Source organism: Sebastes fasciatus, chromosome 13, assembly GCF_043250625.1.
Source record: "Sebastes fasciatus isolate fSebFas1 chromosome 13, fSebFas1.pri, whole genome shotgun sequence".
Classification (NCBI taxonomy): Eukaryota; Metazoa; Chordata; class Actinopteri; order Perciformes; family Sebastidae; genus Sebastes; species Sebastes fasciatus.
The window spans coordinates 12,083,027-12,099,603 of record NC_133807.1 but is presented as its reverse complement, the minus strand read 5'-3'; the positions used below and the strand labels follow the sequence as shown (position 1 = coordinate 12,099,603).

The window sequence follows — 16,577 nt, the reverse complement described above, 5'->3', positions numbered from 1 at the left end:
CCTCAGCCGTGCGTCCGTGCACTCAGTGCACTCGTCCTCTTACTTACCGCCCAACCCTCCCTCACTGATCTTATTCATTGATATAGATGTGAGTGCCCTTTGCCTCCATCCATCTCTACCCTTTGCCTTCCTCCTCCGCCTTCTTCATCTTCATTCCTTGTTAATACATGGCTTCCTCTCTCCATCCTTTCATCTTTTTAACTCTCTTGCTTTCAAGCTTGTGCACAAGTTCACTTTTTCTCTGCTCTAACAGTAACTACATACTCCACTAGTGTTGCACGGTATACCGATACTAGAAAGGTATCGCGATACCCTGCTGTTAAAAACGGTACGATGCCCCGTTTTCTTAGTACCGATACTTTAAGGATGACAGTGTTTTAATACGAGCCGAGAGTTGCGTCGATGTGCGACCGCCAGGGTCGGCGCCAGAGCATTAAGAACAAACGGGCAATCAATTTTGGGGGCATTTTTTCACCTCACATAGCCTTTATTAAGTGTATAATTAACATTATCATGTTTCATGAAAGAAATAAACTATGACAAAGAGGCGTATACATACAGTATGTATACGTTATGTATCTGTTAAATGTTTTGCATTTAATAACCCTATACATTGGGCAACCTCCACATTATCATGTGTCATATAAAATAAATAAACTATGACAGAGAGGCACAGGCGCCCATCTACATGGTGTCACTTGCTATGCGCACAAGCTCACACGCACTCCCACACATGTTATACATCCACAAAATCAGAAGCTATAAACTCAGATACACAGCAGGGAAATCTGTTAAATGTTTTGCATTAATAAACCTATAACATTGGGCCACTTTCGCCAGTTACATAACGAATTAAAGGATAAACAACATCTTTAAACCACATCAAGAAGCGGTATGCAATTACAACGTAATGCGCGCTCATCCAGAAACGTAGCCACAATTAAAAAAACGTATATGGTAGTTGTTTTTAATTGGCTAAGGAGGGGGTGTTTTATAGACTAAACAATAATAAATGACTCCCATTACCAAAATGTATGACTTCATTTTACTTATAGCTGTAAAAGTATTTCAGTTTAGTTTTTTTTGTCAGGAGAGAATTCAAATGAGGGGGCAGAGTCACCTTCTTGGACGGTCCAGGCCCGCCCCTAACGCCGACACTGGTGACCGCGGGGCCGTGTGCGTGTGCAGCGCTCTACTTTAGAGGAAGCCATTAGGATTGGGATCCCGCGGGAGCAGGCAGTTTTCACTTTTCTGCAGGTGGGAGCAAGCGGTCAAAAACTAAACTGTAGTGATAACCAGAAAGATGGAATCAACAAGTGAAGTTGAAAAGAAGATTAAAGCAGGTCATGAACCTCTCATCGGCTGCACAGTCCCGCTCTGAGCTGGTTTCTCTATCAGCAGAACTCCCTTTAAAAAAAAAAAACAAGGAAACTAGCAGCGCAGCTCTAATTAACGATCAAATGTTCCGATAACATTACATTCACCATCTTTTCTGAATCATCAAGCATCTCCTGTAATTCGGCAAAAACACATAGTACACCAAGAGCACGTGTTAAAGTATTATTTTACCGTGTGTCTCTGTAACGTGAAATGGACGGAGAGGAGAAGCAGTCCGATGAGAGTGATTCTCTTCACACCCCTTTGACACAACACAGCGCTTTCTACAGTTACTGTGGTGTCTTCCTGATTTTAGCAGCTTTTCTCTCATCAACTTCTCACAGAACTTCATCTGAATTTATTATCGTTTTGTGGGGGGGGTTTTTGCAAATATAAAATTAACTATCAAAGAAATCACATAAACTTAAGTATAGGGGACATCAGATTACTGCATACAATTTAATTTTTTTTAATGAATACATTTTGACTTTTAAACATTTTTAAAAGGGACTGTTTGTAACTTTCAGAAATGCTTGTTAACAGCGACACCTGTGGCCATTAAGTCAACGAAAGTCAGCGTCGGGCTCGCGCTTTGCTCGCTCTAAATAGACATGAACGAGCATCGCTCAAAACAGTGAGGCGACACATGTCAGCTATAACCACAATATTACTCTATATTTCACCTGCTTGGCAGTAATGTTAGCTGACCAGACGAAGGTCTCTCCATGAATCACTGCTGATCCTAGTGTTGGCTTTTCCTGCTTCAGCCTCCGTGGCTGAAGCAGGAAAAGCGGGTCGGTGGCGGGGCTGAAGCAGGAAGAGAAATGTTACTTTCTCCCGACTGCGCCCGCAGGGAGACACCGGCACCCGGTCGGAGACGATAACGTTTCTCTCTGCGGAGCCCCGTCACTTCACAAGACACGGAAAACCTCTGTTGGTCTGGAGGAGCTGCATCATTTATTTCTGCGCAAACGTACACTAGATTCAACGTATTCACTAGATATTCTCAGAGCTAAACTAACTTTTCTGCAGTGTGTAGTGAGCGCGCATGCACGTCTAGAGGTGGAGCGAGACAGCGAGAATGCGCGCGGTGTGTGAGTGAAGGCAAGCAGGAAGCGCAGGAGAGACTCCGGCCACAAGCGAGCGCGCATATGCGAGCGCGCATGGGATCCCGACCCGGTAGATTTATATGTGTAAAAAGTTACAAACATTCCCTTTAATTAATAAAAAAAATATTTTCTGTTGTCTATTATTCCATTACTTTTCCAGATGTTTCAGATTTTTGCCGTGGTATCGTTTCAGTATCGGTATCAAGATATTATATAGGCAGGGTATCGTATCGGAGTCAGAATTTTGGTATCGTAACAACACTAGATTCCACTTCCCAATGGTAAGCTGTAAGCACAGATGCAACTACTGTGGGAGCTCTAGTCCCACTTTCTTTTTTTTTTATTGCTGCTGCAGTTTGGCTCCATCCCCCGAGAGGAATGGCTCTAAAACATCCAGTTTTGTTTTCTTGTTACACATGTCAGAAGACTCACTGAGTCGTAAGGCTGATTGAGACAGTTGTGCTGCAATCATTTTTTTTTTTTTTTAAAGTCTTGGGTATGATGCTGGACTGGATCTCCCCTCTGGCACACAATGCTGCGTTTAGCTCTGTGTTTCATTACCTCAAAAGCCGAATAACACTCCTTGTAGATGCATATGTGAGCAGAAAAAAAAATGTCATTCTGAGTCTGATTCGGCCTGGCTCTTCATGTAGCACAACAGTCGTCCGCTCCAGAGGGTACATTTTATGGAATTATCTTGTACCGTTCCTCCGAATTCTTTTTTCCTACTCAGCCCCGCACTAAAAATCAAAATGCTGTATTCTCCGCCTTCTGTGTCGCTCCCTGTTATCATCCTCCCTCCTCGGATGTGTAATGAAAAAGGAGGGGTTCGTCTTGCCGACTGTAATAGCGGCGTTTGGCCTTCAGTTTTGACGGTGCACACATTTGTGTGTGTGATGGAGCGGGGCCGTTAAGATAAACACCTCATATTGCAATCCCCTATTTCCCGATCTTTGTCAGTCCATTTCCTTCAGATGCTTGCTCACAATATAAAAAAAAAGGCACACACTGCAGCCTGAATTTTCTTAAGCTCTATATAACCTTTCATTCTATCTTCCACAATTACTCTCTATCGCTTTTTCTCCATCTCTGCTAGTGTCCATACGGAAGAAAAGTTCTCTCTCCTTACTTGTTCTCTCCCCTCCTCATTTCTCTTTATCTCTCTCTGAATGTCCCACTCACTTTCAGAGACATTCACCCTCCCTCCCCTCTTTCCTCCAAGTCTGAACAGTGTCAAACTCTGTCTCCTCTTCTGCTGTTGACTCAGCCCTCGTCCTCTACTATCTGTCCATCACCTCTACAGGCAGCCCCGTCTGAACTCTCAAACCCTTCTCCTCCCCTACATGCTTTCACTCACAGTAGAATTTCTTCCACCCCAATCTCATCCTCACTATCTCAATTTCTCCATGTCTCTCTCTCTCTCTCTCTCTCCCCCTCCCATCCTCTGATCCCTCTCTATCGTATTTTCGCCACTCCATTGTCTCAGCCCATTAGGCAGACACAAATCCGTTTGGGGACTGAGCCTTAGCGCAGCCCCGTCCTCGCTCTCCTGGGCCCCCCGGAGCAGCCAGGAGGGAGCTCTCAGGAGAGGCACACTCTGGCTTGTGGCCGGGGGAAATCCATTTAAACCTCTGCCACAAAACACTGCTCTTTTTCTGCAAGCCTGGTGCACTTAGGGCACGTGTGCTTAATGAATGATACTGTCCCTGCACACACAAACACACACACACACACAAGCCCCATGCATTCCTTAACTATCCACCCCCTGCTTCCCGTTACCTTCGTCCTGCTCCACATCTTTCCATGCACTAAGACGCAGATATAAATTCTCACATGTGATGTAGCCACCCATGCACCTGGAGGGAGTGCTCTAGAAGATTTATATGTTTCGAAAACGTACGGTTAGTGGGGTTAAAGACACTTGTTGGGGGCGGCTGTGGCTCAGAGGGTAGAGCAGGTTGTCCACCAATCGGAAGGTCGGTGGTTCGATCCCCGGCTGCTCCGGGTCACATGTCGATGTGTCCTTGAGCAAGACACTTAACCCCAAAAAATTGCTCCCGGAGGCATAGCCATCGGTGTGTGAATGAGTATTTAGATTAAATCCTGATGGGCAAAGTTGGCACCTTAGTAGCCTCTGCCATCAGTGTATGAATGTGTGTGTGAATGGGTGAATACTGACATGTAGTGTAAAGCGCTTTGAGTGGTCGGAAGACTAGAAAAGCGCTATATAAGTCCAAGTCCATTTACCATTTGTTGCCACCGACCAGTAGGGCTGGGACAATACATCTATCTCTTGATTCTATACTATCACGATACTTGGGTGCTGATTCGATATGTATTGTGATTTTTAAGTATTGCGATTCGAATATTATGATTTATTGCAATTTTTGTTTACACTAGATCATGGGAAAAAGTTGAATCATACACTTCTAGGGACTTTTACTGAGGAAAATCATTGGAAAAGTGATACATTCTAATTTCCCTCACAAAGTAATTAATTAACTAATTATTAATGTTTTATACTTCTGGTGAATATAATCTAATCAATCTTATTTCCATATATGTATTTTGTATATACAGCTCCCTTTGTTAACACCTTATTTTGAAAACCAGACGTAGTCACTCGTGTATACTTCCTCTAACCTCGCCAAGTGCATCGCTAGCTCTCCCGTCAGCTTGGTTCTCTTTATACATCCATGGTCAGCTCCATCGGTGCCGTTTGAATGCATTTAACATTAAATGTCAGTATATGTGTGCTCTACAGTTGTAGCGTCGGCTGATTTGACCACGGAGATGAGAGTGACGGCTGGCTTGACCGGCACGTTACCGCGATACGATAACGTTGCCTGTCCATGACAGGGTTAGCATGCAGCTTTAGCCATAATGTCTAGCTCTGTTTTCCCCGCAATGTGTGAAACCCAAAGTGTTTCCGTACTTTACTGGATGTGTAGTGTTTACCACTTTGGATTTAAAATGTGAGGGTGCAGGTCGTATCCATGCAGACCGTTTTCTCCTTTCTGGTTTTGGCTCGCTGTGGTTTGTTTTGGTTTGATGGATACGGAACGGATATGACGTCACGTTATTCTGACTACAACAACAAAAGCTTTAACTTCCTTTTACATCCGCATAGACTCAAATGAAGCAAATATATTGATTCTGTGATACATAGGTGATCCCACCCCTACAGATCAGGGGCAGATATTTAAGATATTTAAGAAAACGGAGAAGGTGCGTGCTTTACGCTGTGAGAAAATGTGTGTGTGTGTGTATAGCAGCTTTTGCATGTGTGCTTGGAAGAGTGCAGTTTTAAATGGGAGTGGACGCTTCCCTGCCATTTCTCTTATTAGTTCTCTAATGAGAAGGAACAGAGAGAAGAGCTACAGTGGTGGCCGCCGGCCTCGCCATGTCACTGCGACTCGTGTCTCTGCTGGCACAAAGACCTGTTGACACCAGCGGGTCAGCAGACAAAACCGGAGGACGACGTCGAGAGACGAGGATGTCTGAGATAAGACTGAGAGACTCTACGGGGCCGACAGCGAGTTCTCGACAGCAGAAGCAAATGTCAGTATTTTAATAAAAAAGGTTTCACTTTCCCCCGCATGAAAGGCACATTAAATCTGGCTTTTCCTTATTATTTAATACGGCAGCATTGAAGTAGCAAATGAATGAGCTGATTTTGTGGAATGGGGTCCAAGCCCAGATCCCAGGCGGGCACAGATAAAGCAGCAGCAGATTGCTTTATCCCATTAGGCAAGGCCTAGTAAATAGGCAGAGATCTAGCTCTCTGTTCTGGTGAAATCTCCAGCTGATCCTGGCACTGGCATCACAGCACTGTTGGCAGTTTGTCTTTCAAGTCAGACAACCCCAGCTTACCCTGTCTGTCTGTCTGTCTGTCTGTCTGTCTGTCTGTCTGTCTGTCTGTCTGTCTGTCTGTCTGTACCCAGAGTTAATACTGATGCAGTATGGCGGTAGGGGACGAGATGCGAAATCCTCCGTTGCAGCCAAATCACTGAAAATGGCGTCACTGTTTTGGGTGAACTTGATATTACAGTAAGAGGACGATGGGTTCAAGTTATGAAAGCACATTGTCTCGCTTTCAAAGCACATCAAAGTGTATCTCAACCTGTAACAGATTTTTAGTTGGCTGTCAGCACAAAGTAGAGCCCTGCTGAATATAACAAACCTGTTAAACTTCACTAACTTCACACAATACGAGGGAGAAAACAAAAGATGACAAATCACCAGAGAGCATATGGCAGACATACAAAACACTGGTACCATTTAGAGAAATAAACATCAGTAGTTTTGGCTGTGTAGCCACGGCTGGAGTGGAGACTTTAAAAATATCTTTCTTTGATGAATGATGGCGACGTAATCTGTCCGTGACAACCTTTCACAGTGAGTGACAGACAGACGGCCAAGATTGACAGCAAAGTGCAGCTAATCAAATTGAAATCGTGCAGAGATCCAACTTCACAGACCGGCCTCGCAAGAACCGAACAATATCTAACATCTAAAGGCCTTTACATGTTTTTGTCATTAATGCTTTCACACACACAACGAGATTATTAGGCGGCGAAAAAGCATTTTTTTATCCAAACAAGGCTGATTTATCGGAGCTTTCGCACCGCGAATAAAAGCATCAACTAATCACGTTATGCAAAACGGGTTGAGTTGCGTCTATATTTATGAAAACAACCACATGGAGGTTTTGTAGTCCGAACCAAGACGGCAAACTTTATTACTCCTTTCAACCTTGACAAACGCAGCGCATACCAGATCCACTTCTTCCGTTCTTTCCTTTCACAATAAAAGCCCTAGGCATATAATACTTGCAGAAGGGTATTTTGCATTTTATGTGTCGTTTATTCGTCACGCCCCCGGTGTGTAAAGGTCTTTTTATGCTACAGCGGCAATTTAACAAGTAGGTCTCTTGAACTTCCAATAACAGTACTAAACAATTCAAATGGAGGGTTGCCTAAGCACAAATGTGAAGACATTTTCAAAATCGGTCAAACCCTTTGGCTAAAAAGTGAGTTTTTGTTATCATACTATATCTAGTATTTGGAGACATGATGGGAATACTGTTTTTGCAACAGACTCCATTATATTTTAGGAAAAAAACAGTCTCCCCATGTGCCCAAATACTAGATATAGTATCATAGCAAAATGTCTGTATCTCCGAAACTACAAGGAGCACAATAAAGTATTTGGGATCTATGAACTCATAACAAGTTGAATGTTAAAGATATGCACACATATGCAGTGTAAAAAATATTTCACAAGGAAAACATTTGATAAAACATAATGTCAGCGTTTTTCCTCATTTTCAAAAATCCTGATTTTGACTATTAATAAAAGAATGATTTTTCATGTAATCTGTTGTAAGTTGTTATTTTTCGTGACAACTATCAAATTAATCATTTTTATGCAGTGGCAGTAGTCACAGGTAGCTGTTGGACACAAATCTATCAGTGCTGACCGACACTTTCCATTCACGGTTTCCAAGGTGAGCACCTCTTTATATTTGAACTCTAAAACCACCCACACATACTTCCTCGCACAATTACTGTAATTGTTTTGTATTACATAATCAGAACTGTTTGAAAATAAGTGAAATTTGTCTGAAGAGCGTCCTACCTTGGCAGCCATGATCATGGAGGAGCCCCCGCGGACTCCGAGGATGGGGAGGTGGGTCTGGGCTGATATGAAGTCGAGGATTTGAGCGATGGCCTCCTGGTCGGTGTCGTCCCCGAACACCACGCCCTGCAGCCAGTGCTCCGTCATTAGGTCACAGATGCTCTTGATGATGCTTTTAGGGTCCGTCTCATTCATGGTCAGCACCTCCACGTTGGGCGCCATGTGCAGGAAGTCCTCCTTCTCTCGGGCCCCGGCCAGCGCCACGTCGCTGGAGTTGCCCACCAGGACGACGGCGATGCTGAGGCCGCGCAGCATGTTGGGGACGGTCATGTGGTGGGGAGGGGGCTGGGGGATGGGGACGTAGTGGCCGCCGCCGCCACCTCCTCCTCCTCCGCCTCCCCCGCCCTTCTCTCTCCGCGAGTGGCAGGCCGGGGGCAGGTAGAGGAGGCAGAGCAGCAGGAGAAGGAGGGAGAGGCGGTGAGAGGCGCTGGTGTGGCAGTGGAGCGACGGAGGTGGGGGTGGGCGTAGGGGTCGGGCTCGCCTCTCTTGCTCCTGGGCGACCGAGGGGGCGGAGTAGGAGGCCCCTGCTTGGCCGCGAGGCGTGGAGGGGCAGCGGCAGCCGCAGACAGGCATGGTGGAGGAGTGGGAGAGTAATACCTGGAGAGACAGAGGAGGAGGAGGAGGAGGAGGTAGGAGGGGTAGGCAGAGATTTGTGGGAGATGGAGAGAAGGAAATAGAGGTTAACATAGCACCATGCAACATTGATTGAATAAAGTGAATTGCCGAGAGGCTACATGCATCATATGAATCAGTGCATATCAATGTCAGTCCCCAGAAATGGGGCACTGAGGGGAGAGAATGAAGGAGGAGGAAACCACACAAAGAGGGATGAGAGAGGAGGTCACACTTGACACACATAAATAGTGCATAAACACACACAGCGATACATGGGACGATGGCGTATAGTTTACGTATAATCTCACACGGATCAATAATTCATGTGGAATGTTCTGAAGCAGCATTATGGTATGTATTATAGAGGATATAAACTCTCCCTCCAGATGACACGTTGGCTTCTTGACAGGGGAGGATGGGAGAGGAGCGAGGGAAGAGGAGGAAGAACGAAGCGAGTAGGATCAGGAATGCAAATGAGAGAGAGAGAGAGAGAGAGAGGGCAGATGGAGGGAGAGAACGGCTCCACGCCAAACTCCGACTGACTGACAAACTGTCTGGAGCGAGATGAGTGACACGCCAACCCGAGACGCAGACAAACTGACTGACGCCGAAATTGATTAAGTGATTGACGGCGGAGGCGCTTGGAGCAACTCGCAACACTTTGATATGATACCCGGTCTCCTCCCTCACCCCCGTTGGCCTAGTTTAGCGCTCGCAGACGTTCGCCGTCCATCCTTCCACCTCCCCTCCCACGTTCTACTTGACCATATCTCTCTCTCTCCAACTCCCTCTTCTCTGTGCTTATTTATAGAGCTTTTCATTAATGGGGATGCAGAGGAGAGGGGAGGAAGGGGCCATGTGGGCCGGTGAAAAAAGGGATCCGGAGAAGACGAAGAGAGCAGCGAGGTGGGACGGCAACAACAACACGGCTGGAGACAAACAAAGACATGAAAAAGACGCTTTCTGAGAGAGATGTGTGTGTTCTCTATATGTTTGCATCTGAGTGTGTGGGAGAGCATGTTTCCTCTTTTGAGTTTATCAGTGTATAGTCGATGTAGGTGTATAATCGGTGGGAATAGATGTTCACTTTGGTTTTTGTGGGCAGAGATACCCAGGACATCGGGGGGTGTAGTTGCTCATAAACTTGTTCTGACAGTGTATTGTGTGTATATCTCGTACATGACTGCCTTTAACAAGGCAGATGGAAGGTACAAAGAAGAACAAAAACACTAAAACAATAACTGCCCCGCAAACGCTGACAGCTAATAGGACAGGAAATGACAGAGAGGAAGAAAAAGCGAGAAGGAGATTGAGAGAGGGATAAAGGGACGTATGCAGAGATGACAGAACAACTTCTTTAGGGAAAACTAATTGCTGGAGGTTCGTCAGCTCTAATTACAGGTCCCTGTGTTAATAGTCAATTGCGCACCGCTCTCCGGGAAAGGATGGAGAGGTGGGAGGGAAAGGAATGGAGGGAGGGATGATAAGAGGCACGAAGGAGACGGAGAAGAAGAGGAGGTGGGAGGAAACCAGAGAGAGACGGAGAGTGTAAACCGAGGAGGACCTTGGTGAGACGCCAGAAAGATGAGAAAGAGGGATGGAAAGAGAGGAGGAGGAAAGACAAGAGAGGAGAGAGAGTCACAGAGTGAGACAGAGAGATGCCCTCTTTGAATCTGGACTTCTCTGGCAGCACTCTGTTTCCATGGCAACAATTAAAATAGGCCTACATGCGCACACGTACAGACACAGATGATGGACACGGAGATACACACCGGCACAAACACACTTTTTTGCAATGAGCATTGATCATGTAAATGCAGCGATGTAGTCGCTCCGCTGTGCCTCCTTAAAGAGCCGAGTCCTGTCACACACAGATTAACATAGAGACCTCTGACACATTTCACACGTGAACACACACACGCACACACACACACAGAAAACACACTCTGTTTCATGCATACTCGCTACTAAACTCGCCATCTCCCTCTCCTTATCACACACATTTCGCCTGCAGCCGCGCACACACACCCCCGGGGTACAGATTATATTAGCCAACACACTGTGTAACTCCAATGATCATTCAGAGCGATGAGGTCATTAAAAAGTCCCATAGTGAGTCAAAGCGCGTCTCATAAAGAAACACAAAAGGCGCGTATTAAACTGGAGATTACACGAGCGAGGTTGTGACACCAAATGACCCTGTTTCCCCGTCAGCCGGCCCACGCGTCTCACCCACCATTTGCTCTATTAGCCACACCAGCGCACACAGCAGTCATATCAGTTACACATGGGTGGACCGCAGATAGCCTCCACCAGCCCAAGACCCCCGAGGTACAAACCCCCCCCCCCCCCCAACACACACATACACACACACACATACACACACACACATTTTACTGCTTTTCCTCAACCTTTTTTATTTATGGGGAACGTTTTCTGAATGTATATGCAAAAACACATTTCATAAAGTGGGTGCATTTATTTAAAAGTTTGTGCATACATTTAAATAAAATGTAGAAGAAAAAAATTGTTTGTGGGCGCTTCTCGCTGATCTCATAGCCTCACAATCACCTGTTATTCTGATTTATTTAACAACTTAAAAAACATGATGTATTGGTGCCTTCAAATGAAACTCCTGAGCTCGTGGTTACAACGTGGGAAGTCGTGTATGCTATACGCTTGGAGTTCGAGCGGTTAAGTCGTGAGAACACCGCTGCTAAGCAACGTCAATATTCACGTTATTGTCGGGGAAAAAAGCATCCCTAGGTATTATGTATTAAGAGTTTAACATTCAAATACTAATCTGCTTCATCAGGACCGTGTGGGTGTTTGATTGACAGTGAGTGGCCTGGCAACATAAGCAAAACAACCCACCAACTGTCATCACATTCAAACATTGCTAAACCGTGATTGGCGCGTGGAAGCACATCGTCTTTCTGCAACTGAGCCCTGCCCACCTTAAACCAGTGAGAAGAGCTCAGACAAAAAATATGAGCACACACATCTCTCATGTGAAATAACCAAAAGTGTTTCGAAAATTGTATTTTTGTGTCGGACCCCATCACTTATTGTAAGAAGCTGATGTGTTTTCAGAGCCTGTAAGACATCGCTGTGGGCTCTGGCAACCTTTGATGGGAATTCTTTGCTATTTACTGACATTTTCAAACACCAAACAATTAAGACCCGCAATTGATAAAAATGATTAAAAATCCCTCCAAAATACCACATTAAGACACCAAGACCTTGAGGAACACCACAGAAAAAGCCATGCTGTGATTTGGTATCAAAAACTTTTGACATTTGGAGATTTCGGCAAGAATTGCATTTTTCAGCGATTGCATGGCGAGCACTTCTGTTCTGGAAACTGCTCAGAAATACCCCTTATTGTCAATCTAGCTAGGAAAGCCATCCATCCTCTGAATGCTCTAGGTCTCTAGTGTGTGGTTGTGAAGTTTAATGAGGCTGTGATTATCCTAGAGGTCACCACAGGTCATTTTATACAGTGAGGTCAAGTCTAAAAAAAGGGTCTCACTATATGAAATGGCTATTATGTGGACTAACATCATCACACATGAATACAATTGAGCTTATTGGATCCACAAGAGTCTCAGCTTTACAGTGATACCCAATTTATGTAATTCCAAGACTGTTTAGCGACCCCAGTATGCAGTAATCATTTTTAGAATACAAATAACACATTTATACTGCATGATTTTTGCCGAAAACTGCATGTGATTATCATAAAGTGGGCATGTCTGTAAAGGGGAGACTCTATTGCCTGGTTATGATTGCTTCAGCCTCTGCTATACTGTACAGATGCAACGAGGCACCGGCCAATTAGGTAAGAACACAGTGTTTCAGGTAGTTACCCACCCCAACCAAACACAACCAGGTACTAAGTGGGCCCAAATGGACAATAAACGGGGTAATAGTCACTAATGAACGTCAAGGCTTACATGGCTCATATTGCTGTAGTGGAAAGTTGACGGAGCAGGGGATATGAGGCATGACGCAGATATTACAGCTCTGTAATTGGCCACACTCTCTCTCTCTCTCTTTTTTTTTTGTTTTTGTCAGCTATAAATCACACAATTATAACTAGCAGGGAGTTTACAGTGGATCTCTGCATGTGTCAAATGCAGACCAACGATTAAGACGGCAGGTCATGATGTGGTCCTGTATGGAACAAACACATACAATCAGGAACATTGGCTTTCCAGTCAATCAAAATATCTAATACAAGTGAACAAACAGGCGCCGTATTGTTCAAGTTTTGTATTTAATATACGTGACTGAGCAGCACTCCGTTCCGATCACAAAGTACTCTGCTCTGGCAGTAATAAATCCACACAGGACAGAAAGCATTACTGCCGAGAATGGTTTGTGCGCTTGTGGGCAGTAGAAATGTGTGTGTGTGTGTGTGTGTGTGCAGTTGATGAATTTAGTTTGAAAGGTTGTGAACAGCGCTAGCAGTGGCTTGCTCTCCCTAATGCATTTTTAGAAGTGACATTTATGTTTTTTTGTTCCAATGAAAGCTGGCAGGAAAAAAATTTAACCTTGGCGCTAATCTTCAGCGACGAGATGTCTTTTGATTTGAAATTGATTTCGACGGCGAACGGCACCTGACAATATTAAAAACATTCCTCAGTCCGCGGTAGCATTTTGCGAAGGCGAGCCCCTGCTGGCCCCGGGGATGTGACCGGGGCCACGGCGCTGGGTCGCTGCACCACATACTGATGAGGAGGAGAAATCATCTGGATGCTGGAATCGCTGCCAAACCTTCGATATATATATACGCGAGAATATGAAAGAAAAATGCTGTGAACTCATTATAAACTGCTCTGATAGATAAATATTCATGCAGCCTGTCTGTGCAGCCTGCTGTGGAGGTGGAAGGTGGCGTGTGAGTGTGTGTGATTATGTGTTTGGACCTGCGTCTGTACATGATGTTCTGAAGCAGCCACTCACCAGCCCCCTCACCAAAGCAGACCAGCCAGGCTTTGCAATCACATGTTCATGCCGAGGCTCCAGGACCAATCTAGGGGGCATAATGGTGTCTATTTCCAGAGAGAGAGAGGGGACGTCGAAGCGCCCGTCGCTCTCCTCCTCCCAGATTCCCGCTTTCTCTCTCTCTCTCTCTCTCTCTTCCTTTCATTTTAACGCTATTTATCTCTTTCTCTCTCTGTTTTATCATTTGGTCTCGTCGAACAATGCTTCCTCTCAACTCTCCCACTTATCGCTCTCTTGCGCTCGCACTCTCTCATCGCCCTCTTCTCATTATGTGCTAAGTGTCAGGTTTGTCGATGGTGTTATTTGCATGAAAACTGGAGGACAAAGGCTACAGGCAATTTTTCACATTTATTGCCTGGGTTTGATATTTAGGAGGACAGCACAGAGACAATCTCTCTATATCTCTCTGGATGACTTCAAAACCGTCTACGGTGCGAGTACATTATCTTAACCGCCAAGTCGGGCGTGCTGCGGCGGCTTCATTTCTCCTTTTTAATTGAAATGAGAATGTCATGATGAGAGGTTCACGTATCAGAAGCGGCAGCGGCAGAATAAGTGTTTGAAAAAAAACGGCCCGTTACGTCAAACCCGCGCACACTCGAGGCTACTTAAGTCTAATTCTTTTGTCAGCGCTTGCTTCGTCATTTCATTATAAGGAATGAACAGATGAGGAGGGGGAAAACGTCACGTGTGGCTTTTAAGCGTTCTGCAGGGAGAAAGACTATTTTTGAATCTGATGTTGTTGAGCAGTTTGGCACCACGTTGTGCGTTTTCTTAGTGTTTCGAGGTTAAACCCTCAGGTGGCACCTCGCCCCGACCCAGAATGAGCGCTGACGGGTGATGAAAGAAAACGTTACCCGGACAACCTCTTTGACCACGCAGCAGCGAGACGTGGGGGCGGCTGATCACACACACACACACACACACACACACACACACACACACACACACACACACACAACCTGTGGCTCCGTGGTGGGTGGGAGGAAAAGAGAACAGGCCTAAACTGTTGTTGCCTTCAGTGTCTTTCTTCAAGACTTGTCTGAAGGGTTATTTCTCTTTTTATAGTTTGAAATTGGCTGTTATTGAAACGCAAAGAGCTGTAAGCAGAAATGTCTCCAGACAGATTTTGAATAGAGGACAAAAGACATTTAGTGTAATTCATATATTCAGAAAATGAATAGGTGGATAATTAGACATACAGATGTTTGTTATATATGGAATAATTATGGCGGGGGGGGGAAAGCAGCGGGGGGCAAAGTCACTGCCTGTGCATAAGGTCTATGATTACGCCTCTTCCTACTTTATTTATAAGTTTAGCCTGTGTGTGTGTGTGTGTGTGTGTGTGTGTAACCTGATGTACAGTGTTGAATCCTCCGGTCCCTTGCGGCTCTACGGCTCCCCTGCATGTCCGTGCCTCTGCTCTGGGCCTGAAGCAGCCATGATGAACAGGATGAGTGCTGAGTGAACTAACTAAACTCCCTCTGATATTAAAAACTCTCTCCAGCTGCTGCTGCTGCTGCTGCTGCTGCTGCTGCTTTGGCCCCGGTAAGAGAGCTCAAACACTCATCAATACTATCCACAGGTCATTACTTTATTTTCCAATTCAGCCTGGCAGAAGAACGAAACGCGCTTCAGGCACCATCTGGAACAAATTATTGATTTGACATTATTTTTGTTTCCTCTTTTTATGTATGCACATACAGTATGTACAGTAGGTACTTTTTATATAAATCTGACTGTTTTATTTCTATATATTTTATGCAGTATGTAAGTAAGTATGCAGGGATTTGCATTTGCTTAAAATGAGGATGTTCATATGAGTGCCAAGATTTGATTTGATGTTGTTCATCAGCTTTAACGCATCCAAATGTCAGGCAGTGATCTGTTTAAATGTATGTGCAGATTGGATATGGTAAAGAACAGTACAGTACTGCTCTGGTAAATACTAGTGGTGGGAATCACCAGATGCTCCACGATATGATATTATCAGGATATTTAAATCACAATACAATGTTATTGTGATTTTAAACATTTTGCGATATGCTTAGATATGCTGAGTATTGCGACAAGATATATTGTGATATATTACCTTTTTTTCAACTGCAAATTATGTTCACATCTCTTTTATCTAATAAGTACAGCTGTCAAAGTTAACGGGATAACGCATTAACGCAAATTCGTTTTTACGCCTCTTATTTCTTTAACACATTAACGATCGGTCGGAGGTTGTAGCGGGCTCAGTTTTAAAACTAGAGTGAAGATACAGGTATTATATGGACCTGGAAAACCTAAGGAATCTATTGTCATACTAGCTTGTCGCAAAGGAGCCTAAATAACGCTCCAAGCTTGCGCTCAATTTTGGCGAGGAAAAACTGGCATGGCCATTTTCAAAGGGGTCCCTTGACCTGAAAATGGGTTCTATGGGTACCCACGAGTCTCCCCTTTACAGACATGCCCACTTTATGATAAATCACATGCATATATAATAAAAGATCGATACTTGACGTCCGTATATCAATACAATTTAGAAAATACTACGGGTAGCTGCACATGACACACTTCAGAGATGTGACAACTCTGATATGTGTGATTTTAATAGTTTTCTTTCAATATGGTCCCACAGTCTGAGGTAAAGTTAATTAACTGAACTGAGCTCAAGGGTAGCATCGGGTACTACTTTGTGGTCAACTTAATACCTATATTTATTAAAATGATGCAAATGATTAAAATTCCTAAATCAGCAATGATGTGAGTATGCAGTAG

At 44.6% G+C, this 16,577-nt stretch overlaps 1 protein-coding gene across 3 annotated transcripts in view; it reads right to left on the bottom strand.

Moving 5' to 3' along the window:
• Positions 1 to 16,577, bottom strand: part of grin2ba (glutamate receptor, ionotropic, N-methyl D-aspartate 2B, genome duplicate a) — a 159,244-nt gene that overhangs the window by 109,783 nt on the left and 32,884 nt on the right. For all 3 annotated transcript variants that reach the window (XM_074655518.1, XM_074655516.1, XM_074655517.1), the window contains one exon: positions 8,127 to 8,783. In XM_074655518.1, coding sequence (XP_074511619.1) covers positions 8,127 to 8,783 — 657 coding nt within the window. The remainder of the gene's footprint in view (positions 1 to 8,126; positions 8,784 to 16,577) is intronic.